At 49.7% G+C, this 13,091-nt stretch overlaps 1 protein-coding gene and 1 long non-coding RNA gene across 4 annotated transcripts; both read right to left on the bottom strand.

Annotated features, from left to right (window-relative positions):
• Positions 1-259: 259 nt before the first annotated feature.
• On the bottom strand, positions 260-3,975 carry LOC120710520. The gene is made up of 2 exons (XR_005689917.1): positions 3,848-3,975; positions 260-621 (listed from the first exon to the last, which is right to left on the bottom strand). It is a non-coding gene; the product is annotated as an uncharacterized LOC120710520 (long non-coding RNA).
• A 1,874-nt stretch (positions 3,976-5,849) lies between these two features.
• LOC120706367 (putative F-box/kelch-repeat protein At1g12870) lies at positions 5,850-8,050 on the bottom strand. 3 transcript variants are annotated; one of them, XM_039990999.1, is made up of 3 exons: positions 7,772-8,049; positions 6,471-7,296; positions 5,857-6,396 (listed from the first exon to the last, which is right to left on the bottom strand). In XM_039990999.1, the coding sequence occupies exons 1-3, from the start codon at positions 7,843-7,845 to the stop codon at positions 6,376-6,378; spliced, it is 921 nt and encodes a 306-aa protein (XP_039846933.1). In that variant the 5' UTR covers positions 7,846-8,049; the 3' UTR covers positions 5,857-6,375. The 3 variants fall into 3 exon arrangements, with proteins under 3 accessions (XP_039846932.1, XP_039846931.1, XP_039846933.1); XM_039990998.1 differs by having other exon boundaries at positions 5,850-7,292; positions 7,772-8,050; XM_039990997.1 differs by having other exon boundaries at positions 5,850-7,296.
• Positions 8,051-13,091: the final 5,041 nt, after the last annotated feature.

Genomic DNA, 13,091 nt, shown 5'->3' with positions numbered 1-13,091 from the left:
AGAAATCCCCCTTAGGCGTTGTTCGGTTTCTGTGGCCTGTTTCCTACAGTGAATGGTTCCAGGGCTGGGATCTAGTGAATCCTACTGTTTCACTCCGTCCAGGACTTTACGATTCCTGTCCCAGAATTGGTTCCATTGTATAAAAAAAAACTTTGTTCAGTTGTACAGGAATGAAAGTGCTGGTTTGCTAGCACTGCATGTCCCTTTCTTATCATGAACTACCATCCACGACAAGCAACGAACGGTACACAGTCCAAAATAAAATCAATAGGCTAACAATATGTAATAGCCTAATTACATTTCAAACAATAGAATAAAATAATATGCATTTCTGGACTCCCAGAACCAGAATAATATACAATAGCCGAATGGTTTTGTATCGAAACCAGAATTCTAAACCATTTCTGGGCTCCCAAACAAAGTACAGTACAAATTACTCCCTCCGGTCATAAAATGTTATCAGACATTTGAAATGAACTAAAAATGAACTAAGGGATGATGTCTTAACGTCAAGAAAAGAAAAACAGAGGGAGTACTACATATAATTTAGTCCTAAGTAGAGATGATGATGATCATAACTTCAACTTGTTTCTCACTCCTTCAAACCTTGGCCATGAGCACCTACAAACAAACGTTGAAATATAGCATTAAGCAAACTGTGTCAGTCCTACATTGATCATTGCAAGTATTAAGGTTCAGAGCAAATAGACATAGAGGCAACATAATGATTCATTAGAAACCGCCACTGCAACACACGCACCACAAACTTATAGGACAACATCTTTTTAAACTTACATCAACATTCAATATAACATTTACAGTCGGATTCAGTGTACTGAAATCCATTAGAAGTTAACTTTCCTTGATCGTTTTAATATATCCCATTGTGTATATAAAATGCAGAAGTAAACCGGGAGATGAAGGTTCATAGGCAATTAGGAGCAAACATAAAAGCTAATTCTGCAGAATTTTTCACTTCAAATGCTAATCCATAAATCATATTAGTTATTGTATCATTGGTACAGGTGCTCGAAAAACTCATCTAAAATAAGAACCCAACCGTAAGTCTGATCATGATAAGTCTCAATTTATTACTTAGGTACTTACAAGGAATGTCAACTACTATGAATAATTACAAATACAACCAGACCAAGGGCATGACACTTTTAAAGTAAATACATCAATACAGATGTTGGTGTTTTGTTGATTCTATTCGGTGCATACATGTGGCACAAAGCCAAAATGGAAATATAAAAGGTGAACCGGACAAGCATAGACTCGAAGAAAGTAAAAAATATAGAAGATAAAAACTCACTGCATGGCCGAATTCAGCAGTCCTCTATATTAGAGATAGGAAGATTATCAGAGATAGAATATGTTCTAGAAGAAAGCTCTAGTTTCGGTTTTGATATTCCCAAAGCGGGGTACACGTGATTGTAATCTCGATCTCAACCAGACCTATCTACAATCTGTTGTAAATGTAGGAGATAGAACACGGTTATGGTTGAGATCCTATTGTAAACTCTCTTATATATTAACGTGCAGGCAGCCGGACCTATCATCTGGTCATCGAGCTGTTTCAAACCCAGCTTCCGCACCTCTGTATCTTGACTCTGCAGCAAAACACTAGGAGTAACACAAAGAAAGCGCCCCATGCACACATCCATTAAGAAAAACTGCAAATCTGAGACTACCTAAAGTGAAGATACTGCACTAGCACGAGCTGCATCATAATAACAAGCTCACGCAGTATAGCAGTGGAAAGAAATGCTGGATCAAACACGGAGACAGAAAAGTTCGTTTTGGCATTCAAACAGGTTGACCACAAGCAACAGGTCTCGGAGAAATCTTTACAGCTAAGGACATGGGCATCACGTTTTTCCTATGAACTCTGAACAAATGTGGCTTGGCTGCACAGCATTTCGAAGCTAAACTGTTGATCTTGCCAACCAACAAGGATTCTAACTTTGTAAGGAACATTGCACCATTTATGCCATTTCGAGTGATTTTGGTGATCGAATGACAACACAACACTTGGAATAATATGATTGTTAAGATGATCACTCTCAGGCTTTTAGGTTCAAGTGATGACAAAAAGAAAGAGAAGATAGGCGTAGCAAGGCCCGAAGGGCCGCCCCTATGGGGGTTCCGCTACCCGGTTAGCGGACGGGGGTCGAGGGGGAGCCGCCCTGAAAGCTCTTCGGATCAGGAGCACCGGAAGAACCGACGCCAAGGGCATTGGTGCATCCGATGGTAGTCGGAAGAACCGACGCTATGAAATTCTAGTGCATAAGGGAATCGAAGCCAAGTCAGCCTATAGGCACCGGTTGAACCGACGGGTCAAAAAGGGGCATCGGTGCATTGGGCGTCCTATGTTCCAGAGACGATGTCAAGCGCCCAGTAGAAGATTCTTCAGCACCGGTTGAACCGGTGAGGCATCGGTGCATACCATCGGTGTAATGACGTCAGCGCCCAAGAGGAGATTCTTAAGCACCGGATGAACCGGTGATGCATCGGAACAAAGCATCGGTTCAACTGGTGGTCACTGCATCAGCTGTCAGGACTTCAACGGCTACTTCGGTTTATGAGTGACAGGAAGAACCGACGCTACCCCTGCCAGAGGCATCGGTTCTTCCGGTGATACGCAGATTTTCAGCTGGCCGTTGGAGTAACGGCTACAAGACTTGGTAGCCTATATATACGCCTCACCCCGGCCATTTGAAGATTGCGGGAGTTGCTGGACATCCCACACACACCCAAGAACATCTCCAAGCCCTACAAAAGCATCAAGATCATATCTTTAGCCCTTAGCACACTTTGAGAATGTTGTGTAAAGGATAGCTCTTAGTGAGTGAGTTTGCAAGGCTTCGAGCCTTTGTGTTGTGGTTCATTAGTGAACCAAAACAAGAGTTTGGTGCGCTGTCACCTTGGAGCGTGAAGCTTGCCGGCAACGTCATCGACCCTCCGACTTGGTGTGGAGCGGCGACGACACTTTGTGCGGGGGACGTGGAGACCCCCATCCTTTGTGGAGAAGCTCCTTAGTGGAACCCGGGGCCAAGGTGACCGTGATTGTGTTCACGGAAGAGACTTGGTGGCCGAGTAGCAATACTCTTAGTGAGTGCTACAACAACGTGGATGTAGGTGTGCCTTTGTGGCTAACCGAACCACGGGATAAACACCCGCGTCAAGAGTTTGCTATCTCCTATCCCGCTCTTTAAGCTTCCGCATTTATTACTTGTAACCTTTGTGCCTTTACTTTCATAGAGTAGTTTCTTGTTAGGAAAGGCTATAGGGTGCATAACTCTTTTTGGGATAGGGGCTTCACACTAGAACAACCTAGTTGCACATCTAGATAGTTTGTTTTAGTTTAAATTTTGTGCAAACTAGTTGGAGCTATAGGTCTAAATTTTTATTAGTGCCTAATTCACCCCCTCCCCCTCTTAGGTTAGAGCACCCGATCACTTTCAAACTTTGATGTAGGTGTGCTAACTGCTAAGCTATGCTCAAAAGATTCTAAAGAAAGGAGAAACGGCTTGGCTTTACATTGCACATCCCGTCCTCTTTTCTCGCAACTAATGCTCAAAGTTACCACGAATACTTTATACGCTCATAAACTCAGCATTGCATATAGGAACCGGAGAAATGGTAAGAAAAATAGAACAAAAATAGCGTATTGTAGTGGAGATCTGATGCGCGGCCACTCTAAAATCCTAGCCAAAGATTGTACTACAGGGATGGCAAAACGGCCCTCAGACGACACTAGAGACAGCAGGCCACGCATGAAGAGCGGCACTATCAATCAAACCGCGAGAACACAGGAAGATCGGACCGGAGGATGAGGTCGTACCGGCGAGAAGGAGGAAGGTCGGTGGTGGAGATGCACCGAGACGCCAGTGAGGCCGCACCGCGCCGCGCCGGCCGTCGCCCGTAGCGTGCCGTGCCGCGCCGCCACCGGCTCGCCTCGATTGCCCGCGCCCTCGCCTCGCCTCTCCTCACTTTGGGTCGCCTCGGTCGACCCTACTTGCTCCTCTCCTCGCGCCGGGGTTTTTACATATTTACTATTATAATGGATAATGGATAGCACCCGTCCATTTAGCACTCTTAAAAATTACATCTACATATTTACAACTTCTGTCTCGCGGCTCTTACATTTTTACCACATTTGCCTATGTGGCAGGCCACGCGGTGTAACACACTGGTGTACAGTCAGCAAGAGCATGCGAAATGTCCATCCTACCTCTAATCTCCTCCTCACTTCCCCGTCTCCGACAACTGGGTCCCGCAGCTCCTCTCACCGCCAGGCGGGCCCCACTCGCCAGCTTCTTCTTCCACCTCCAGTTGAGGAAGGTCTGGTCCTGCCCCGCGGCGGCGGCATCACCTAGCACGATGTCCCAGTTGTCGCCGCCAACGAGCCTCATGTCGAGATCAGCGGGGATCGGCGGCAGCTCATAGCCGGCAGCCCAGTCCTCCTTCCCACCGCCGCCATGCTCGCCAGGTTCTCCCCATTTGGTGGCTTCGGCGGCGGCGACAGTGCTGCTGTTCGAGACCGCCGCCATGCCGGTCGAATTCGCGCCACCGCCGCCAAGGGACGACGACAGCGTCAATGTGGAGTTGTTGGGGCTCGGGCTCCGCGTGCAGTCCAGCATGGACCTTGGCTCCACCAGCGCCTTCGCCTTCCCCTCTGGCAAAAACAGCGCGTTCCCGCCGTCGACGAGGTCTGCTGACGGCAGCCGCCACCGCAGCTAACGGCAGGAGGAAGCCACAGCGGCTGCATGACTTCCTCATCCAAGGAGGATTTCTCTGGCGGCGCATCCGGGTCGGCCGTGGCCGTGGCCGCCTCCGCGGCGGCAACGCCGCGAGGAAGCAGAGCTAGCTGTGTTCATGGGCAAAGCACCGAAGGTAGAAGACGAAGTTGACGAGTGGGTCCCGCCTAGCGGTGAGAGGAGCTGCGGGACCCAGCTGTCGGAGAAGGGGAAGAGAGGAGGATATCAGGGGCAGGATGGATATTTCGCATGCCCTTGCTAATTGTGCGCCAGCATGTTACACCGCGTGGCCTGCTTTGTAGGCAAATGTGGTAAAAATATAAGAGTCGCGAAACAAGAGTGATAAATATGTAGACGTCATTTTAAATATATAGATGTCATTTTAAGAATACTAAATAAATAAGTATCATCCGTTATAATGGTAAATATGTAAAAAAAAAACCTCGCGCCACCACTCGCACGGGGGTTGGGGTTGGGGTCGAGGAACCCCGCCGGAATGGGCCAGGCGGCAATTCAGCGTCAGCCTAACCGAACGCCGATTCCGACCCACTCCAGAATTCACTCCGGGGGGCGGGATTCCCGCAGGAATTGGGCCAATCTTGCCCATTTCCAGCCCAACCGAACAAGGCCTTAGAGGTCTAATCCCTTATGATTTTGCTCCCCAGCCATCCAAAGGAGCCCTAATTGGTGGTCTCGACCTCCTGCGTTCAATTCACGCACAATACTACGTTTTATGCGAGGGTGACAGTTGGCAGAGCAAGCAAATTGTGGAGTGGAATTCTAAGGGCGCCCTACATGCTACCGATTTTTCACCGTACTCGGGTAGAAACCCAACCAGTGCACTACGGGTACCGCCCAAATACAAAGAGAGAAATGAAGTTATGGTGATGTGTTTGTTAAGCTGAAATGGCTTCAACACTGCTGTCATATTTCCAATTGACCACGGTAGCGGCAGTCAGCAAGATGACTTTTTCCGAGGTCACGTTTTACTAACTTTTTTTTGTAGATTATAACATTTTCGATATTTTCAATGCCGAGTGCAGCAAATCCACGAAACATAATCTTACGTATAATGCAGTAGAAAAGTACAATAACAGTAAAAGATTTGATAACATAAATAAAGCACAACTGATAGTAGTGTTCAACTGAGACAGCAACCCTAAGTTGGGGAATATAGTACATTTGATCACACACAACCAAACTGCTCGTTTACGAAGTACATGCTAATTGTTCATTTTCTGACGGGCTGATACGCAACAGCGATTCTACACACCGGAGCATATAGTGAGAAACAAGGAGCTCACCGCTAGTAAATAGCTTTCCTTCATGGTCCGCATACTTCATCTTGCGTGCCATATCAACAATTTCTTCTAGAGTTCCATCACGCAAGTTGCACTTGAAAAGATGAGATGTATCAACCGAGAGGAATACCTTGTCCTGGTCAGCCGAAGGGCAACAATGAAGCCTAATCTGCCTTGGCACGGGCAAGCAGATGCGACAGCGCAGTGACCATGCGAGATCTTTTCCATCATCCTCCGCCAACCAAATTTCTGCATCCCGCTGTGAGTTTGAGTAGATATAGCCTAACTTTCCACCAATCTCGCATAGCATGTCATATGTGCTTCGAAAGCCCCTGCATGGTGGATTGGGGTGCACGGTGAAGGTTTCATCGCGCAAATTAAATCTGAGGATAACATGTGACCTGACCTTGTCATCACCATGGCCGGTCAAGGAGTGAAGAGCACTCCAGTAGAAGAACCCTGGTAGACAAGCAGGAGTCCTAGCAATGATGGGGTAAGGTGGGTCCACAGTGGCCCTCCAACTCAAACTCTCTTGATCATCACCACCTAGGGTTAAGACCTCATGCCCGGCGTCGTGCTCCACAACTGTGCTCTTTCCAGCGGCGTCAATGGTTTCGCTACATGAGCGAAAGAAATGCCTGGCCACCTTATACTTGCCACTTGAGGGGTCGAACCCAAAGGCGACCCTACACTGGAGTGATATATGGCCGCTTCCCGGTGGAAGCTGGACAAACTCCCTTGTTGCAGGATTGCACACAAATATCCTTCCGAACAAGCAAGGGATCAGAATGAGCCCGTCGCAGTGCAAAGGCAAGGTGAACATCGGCATCCTCAATCCCTTGTGCATTAGGAACGGGGCGATCTTGGTAGGGAGCTGCTCCGGCTCAAAGCTGAAGATAGACACACCCTTAATGCCATAGCTGTAGTCCTCGTTATCCCTCCGGGGCATCAGGAGAAAAGAGAATTTGGATCTCGAACGCTCGAGGTGACGGTGGGCAAAATGAGTGCTGGTTATGGTTGCACGCCACAGCTTGCACACCAATTGGAGGCGCACAAGGCACTTTACCGGAAGTAGTACCAGAATTTCGAAGGAGAGTATATCCTCAGGAAGCCCACTGCCAACGGAAGCCATCCGTCGGCGTCGCTTCGGGAGCTGGCGTTCAGAAGGGCCCAACATTGGCGCCGGTTGCCTGGAGTCTTGCCTGCCGATGCTCCTCTCCTGCGTATTCTGTCTGATGAATATATAGAAATAGTCAGAAGCTCAGTAAGCAGACTCGGATCTGGTACTCGAAACCGATACGTACAAACAGTAAGTAGATAAGAGAACCGACCGAAATACACTACGGATCTAGCTAGAGTCGGTAACAGGAAAAAGAAATTGATGGATTCGAACACAGACTACAGGATTATGTGATGAAAAAAGAAGATCAGGTTCATCATAAATAAAATGGACAAATGGTTTATGGATGCCGGCAGATCCAGGCCAGGGGCGGACCCAGTATTAGGCAGATCCCTAACTGTTGCAAAAAGATCGAATTTAGCATGTAAAATCATGGTCAGATCCGAAAACAAACACCACTGTTGCAAAAAGATCGAATTTAGTAGGTAAAATCATGGTCAGATCCGAAAACAAATACCTTACGTTAGGGATTTGGGTGTTTGGTTTCGTGCAGCGGGATGGGAAGGGAAGGGAATAGGCAGGCATACCCTTGTCGGATGTTCGTCGCCGGCGAAGCCCCCATCGCTCGATGAACAACGGGCAGCGCAACTCGCCCTGTCATCGCCGCTAGGAAAGGAAGACCGAGGCCGAGAGAACGAACAGAGAAGTCGTGGGAAGGGAGGGTGCTGCCCCACCAGCTGGACTCGAGCTGCAGTTGGGCAGGGGAGCGTGGAGGACTGGAGGGCGCCGCACGGGCCGACAGCGTCGAGAGCGGCGGCTGGGGTAGCAAAGGGAGGAGATAGCAAAGGGAGGAGATGGAATCTCGGGGAGGAAGAAAAACCTACTCCTATGTTGCATCACGTGGGCCTGAGGCCGGTGGGGTCCATAGGTTGGTTACTGCATAGAAACCTTTGAATTTTTTCCGTATCCGATAAGAATACATATTTGGGTAACCTATCCAAATATGTATTGAGAGGTTTAATGATACGGCTTAAATTAATGGGAGCGACTAACCTACGGACGGCCGTAATTTGAGGTTTGGTACGGCCGTTCCATTTATGGAAAAAAATGAATTCGTCTACTACTCATTTTTTTTCCTATTTTAACAGATCCATCATCCAAAAAGAAAAAGGAGGGATAAAAGATACACAAATCAGAATCCGAATAGGCAAAAATAAAACTACATCATCAGCCAAAACGGTTATTTCGTTAAACAAAAATGCTTGTGTCAATAGGCAAAAAAACTAGTATCATTAGGCAAGAATGTATATTATTTACACAAAACAGAATCTCGAATAGGCAAAAATAAAACTACTTCATCAGGCAAAAATAGTGAATTCGTTAGGCAAAAATGTTAGTATCAATAGGCAAAAATACTAGTATCTTAGGCAAGAATGTAATAGTATTTTTGTCTAATGAAATAGTTTTTTTTGCCTGACGAAGACCAACATTTTTGCCTAATGAAAACTATAAATTTGCCTAATAGGTGATGGAGGGGAGGGGGAGAGGAGGCTCGTCGAGGCCAGCGAGGTAGCACGCGCCCAGGAGGAGCGCGCCGGCGGCGGCGGCCAGATCCGGCCGCCATGGCTTGCACCGCCACCACCAAGGACCGCGGTGGCCCGGATCCGGTCGCCCTGAAGCCGATGGCCGCCATGGCCGGCGAGGAAGGTGGTGGTGGCCCGGATCTGGCCGCCCCGAGGCCGCCGGCGGCCATGGCTGGGGAGGAAAGCATGGCGGCGCCCCGGATCTGACTGCCCCGGGCCGGTGGCCGCCGTGGCAGCGCCGCCTCACCGTGGTGGCCCGGATCCGGCCGCCCCGGGCCGGTGGCCGCCATGGCCGGGGAGGAAGGCGGCGGCGGCTCGGATCCGGCCACCCCGAGGCTCATCGACGCCATGGCTGACGATGAAGTTGGGAGGGCGGCGGAGGAAGAGGAGAGAGGGAAGGGCAAGCGCGCAGCATGGAGAAAGAGGCAGGGAGCTTGCCGTGGCCGGCGAGGGAGCGCAGGGAGGACGTCGGAGGAAGAAGAGAGGGGAGGGCGAGCACACGGCGTGGAGAGAGAGAGGAGAGAACGAGCGGCTGAGAGATAGCGGGAGTGGAAGAGCGAGATGGATCGTCACACGGGCCGATTCGACCGATTTCGTAGGATCGTGGGACGTTACAAAACAGAGAGACTCTGTAATCTAAAATAAATTATTATTTTAATAATATAATAAATTCAACAACTTAGAAAATCATACTAACATTCAAAAATAACATAATCAACATTAAAAATATATACTAATACTTTATAGTAAGTAGTATAATGAATACATTTTATATGCCGCATACGGGTATAACGGATTGAACATTTTTCAAAATAAAAATAAACACTTTTGAGATACTAATTTTTAAATTTTTTATTTTTCCCCAAAATCAGCCGATGTAAAGCCACCATGGCAAGCAATAGCATAGCGTGGTGGAGATAGACGAAATCAATAGGCCACGCTCGCTGATTGACGTGGTGGGATGAGCAATCGCAACGAGCACGGGAAACCACCGTGGGACATTGTGCACAGGGCGCCGCAACAAGCACGGGCGCTGCACGAAAAAAGTAGGGAAAATATCTACTACAAACCACTTTCTCGGTGGAAACATGAAAACCCTTTTAAAGTTATAGTTGCACGTATCCAAAAAAATTCAAACGACCCACATTCATAGTGCATCATTAGATGTACTTTGTGTCAAAATTTCAGACCCAAACTCAATCTAAAAAAATTCAAACAAAAATGACTAAACTCAAAGTGCATAGAGCACTAGAAGACAATTTTGTCTTGTAGTGCACTTGCATATGGAATTTGTCATTTTCGTTTGAATTTTTTTTTAAAATGAGTTTGCATCTCAAATTTTGATATAAAATACATCTAATGATGCACTATGGATGTGCATCATTTGAAACTTTTTAGATACTTGCAGCTATAATTTATTTTTGAATGGGTTTTCACGTTTCCACCGAGAACATGGACCCCGCTTGTTAGGTTGTCTTCTACCTTCATCTCTCCCATGCTCCACGCGCTGGCGAGCCCCGGGGCGGGCGGCTGCGAGCCCGGGAGCCACGGACCCCATGCGGTTGGGCGCCGCGAGCCCCGGCGGCGGCAGGGGCCGCGAGACCCGACGACTGGGGGCCGCAGATCCCGCTGGGGGGCGAGACGCGGCGGCTGGGGGCCGCAAATCCCACGCGGTGGGGGCGCCGCGAGCCCAGGCAGCAGGGGGCTGTGAGCCCCGGCAGCAGGTGGCAGGACCACGGCACGGCGGCGAGCTTGGGCGGCGCGGGGGTCGGGGGGTGGGGGCGAGCCCCGGCGGCGGGAGCAAGGAACGACGGCGAGCTCGGGTGACTGCGAGGGTGGCGAGCTCTGGCGGCGGGGGGCCGCGAGCCCCGACCGCGGCTAGCTGGAGCTTGCGGGAGCACTGTTGACTTTTCTTTTTTGTGTGTGTGAAAGGGTATGAGAATCTCCTCCTTCCCTTATGGCTTTAAGTGTGGGTCCCACGCAAAAAGGAGGGAAAGTTGGTGACTAATTAGTCTTAAGTAAGAGTGTGCCAACTTATGGCTTATAAGTCCCATGACTTAATAAGCTAATGTTGTTTAGTAAAATAAGTCACTTATTTCACTTTTCAGCTTATAAACTTATAAATAGGTGACTTAAGAGAAATCAAACAGGATCTTAATTGTTTGTTCGTCGGGCCGTTCGGCTTCGGATGGCGGACGTGAGGAGCACCAGCACGCGCGCGCGGATGGCTCGTCTGGTTGGAGAGAGCACTGGGGAGCGGGGACGAGACTAGCAAGACTGCAAGAAAGGTGACTGATCAGCACGGCCTCTGCAGTAACTTAAACTCATTGGGAGGCTTTTCAATTTTCTTCTTGTTATGAGCAACGGAGCTAACATAATTTGATCTATTTTATATTAAGGATTGTTTGGAACGGAGGATTCTCACGTCAAATTTATTCGGCATGTTTTTGATTTCCTGCAAGATTACTGCTCTCGTCTTATTAAAAGATTTATACAAAATATCACTTCTTTGGTTGTGGCTTGTTCTATTAATAAAAATTCTTGAACAGTAACTTAAATTTGACTATATTTGTATAAATTTTTTAAATAAAATAAGTGATCAAACTTAGATTTTAAAAAGTCAAATGTCGGTGTCCTGACCTGGCGGTCCGGACCCAACCAGTAATGATGCTGCGTATTCCTCATCCCAGATGTTGATGCAAGAGGTAACACAGTAACGCACGGGTTTATCCTGGTTCCGGCCGTGGGGCCGTACGTCCAGCAAAGTGGTGTGCGAGAGCACTGTACTATCTTACACCGGGGGTGCCTGTAGTAGGGGGTACAAGCGAGGCGAGACACGGAGGGAAGCTCCCAAGTCTCCACTAGAGGAGAAGTTGATTGAGGTGAGTGCCAATATTAGGGTTCAGATGAGTGTATGTGCTCTGCTAGTAATGCTGAGCGTTGTGTTCTACCGAATGGGCCGACCCCTTTAAGGGACGCCCGCCTCCTCCTTTTATAGACACAAGTAGGGACGGCGTACATGCACAGGCGAGCGTGGAAGTCGTCGTCTTCCCCCGAATCACGGGGGTGCAGTGGTCGAGCACTGTGGGAAGTACAATGTGGGGTATGGCGCCGGGCGTGGCAATCGTTCTTGGTCTTGCGGGGATCGCGCCGGCGTCCTGGCGGCTCCAGCGGGCGGCGTGGTCGTTGCTGTGGGTGGTACCGTCCTCCAAGCGTGGCGTGGCGGCGTTCCGAAGGTCCTGCAGGCCAGGGTCTTGTCCTGGTCAAGGCCGGAGCCACTTCCGAGGGTCGTGCCCATGCCGTTCGGGGGCTCCGCGGAAGGGAAAGTACGAAGGAGGTATGGGGAGTTGGCAGTATAGTAGCTGGAGTCTTGCACTGCGTCGCAGGTTCCCACTGTGTCGCCACAGCGCCGGGGAGCAGTGACCGAAGTTGGCGGACGGGACTCCGGTCACAGCCACTGTGGGGAATGGCGGCCTGACATCGTCTGACCCGGGCGTTGTGGAGGAGTGGTTGGCATTTAATGTCTTCGTACGGTGGGCGGTGGGAGGAAGGACGATTTGTCCTTTCTGTCGAGGGGTGGCCTTGCCCAGCGGACACATGGCGGTTCCAGACCCCTCCCGAGCAGCTAGCTGAGTCGAGAGCTCATGGGGGTCCGGATAGGCACGTGGAGGTCCCGGACCCATCTACGGGGGTCCGGGTGGCATGTGGAGGTCCCGGACCCATCTGCGGGGGTCCGGGTTCGTGGCCATAGGTGCTGAGCATTTCCCCGAGCGGAAAGCGGGTCCGGGACCGTTGGTCCGGTGAGATGGAATCGGACCCCAAGGGTCCGGCTGCTCAGCTCCTTAGGGCGTAGACGATCCGCTTTCTCGAGGGCAGGCTCGCTACCCTCGAGCGAGGCGGAGGCGCAGGGCACGGTCGAGGGCTTCGGCGGGGAGCCCTCGAGCGAGGCTGAGATCACCCCGCGGGTTCGAGGGGGGTGCGGACGGGCCGCACTGAGTACGTGGGCCGTGTGTTGGGCTTCTTTGAGTCCTTTCCTTTCTTCCAGATTGGAAGGAGGCTGCAGGCCTTCGCGGGCCCGGTTGCCCAGCATGCGTTTGTGTTTTTAGGGCGATTTTAGTCCCCTGATTAGGGTGCCCCTAATCATGGTATCCGAGATCAAACAAATTATAATTTGGAATGGAGGGGTAATAAACAATTATCTCTCCTGCCTACTACTGTATGCACTGCCTGATGGTACTAGCCTTCGTTAATGATGCCGACCGTTAAAGTCTTGTTCCATTTTGTAATTTTTTTTCCCGGCGCGCTTCTTTCTACACCGGCCTGT

The sequence above is a fragment of the Panicum virgatum genome, chromosome 5K, assembly GCF_016808335.1.
Source record: "Panicum virgatum strain AP13 chromosome 5K, P.virgatum_v5, whole genome shotgun sequence".
In the NCBI taxonomy this organism is placed as follows: domain Eukaryota; kingdom Viridiplantae; phylum Streptophyta; class Magnoliopsida; order Poales; family Poaceae; genus Panicum; species Panicum virgatum.
This window is presented reverse-complemented; position numbering and strand designations above follow the sequence as displayed.

What these genes read in the sequence shown, in the direction of transcription:
- LOC120706367 (XM_039990997.1), bottom strand. Translation starts at nt 7,845, where the DNA reads ATGACAGGGCGAGTTGCGCTGCCCGTTGTTCATCGAGCGATGGGGGCT. An exon ending in GCGACGAACATCCGACAAGG is followed by an intron (nt 7,297 to 7,771) that starts GTATGCCTGCCT and finishes TATATTCATCAG; the next exon opens with ACAGAATACGCAGGAGAGGA.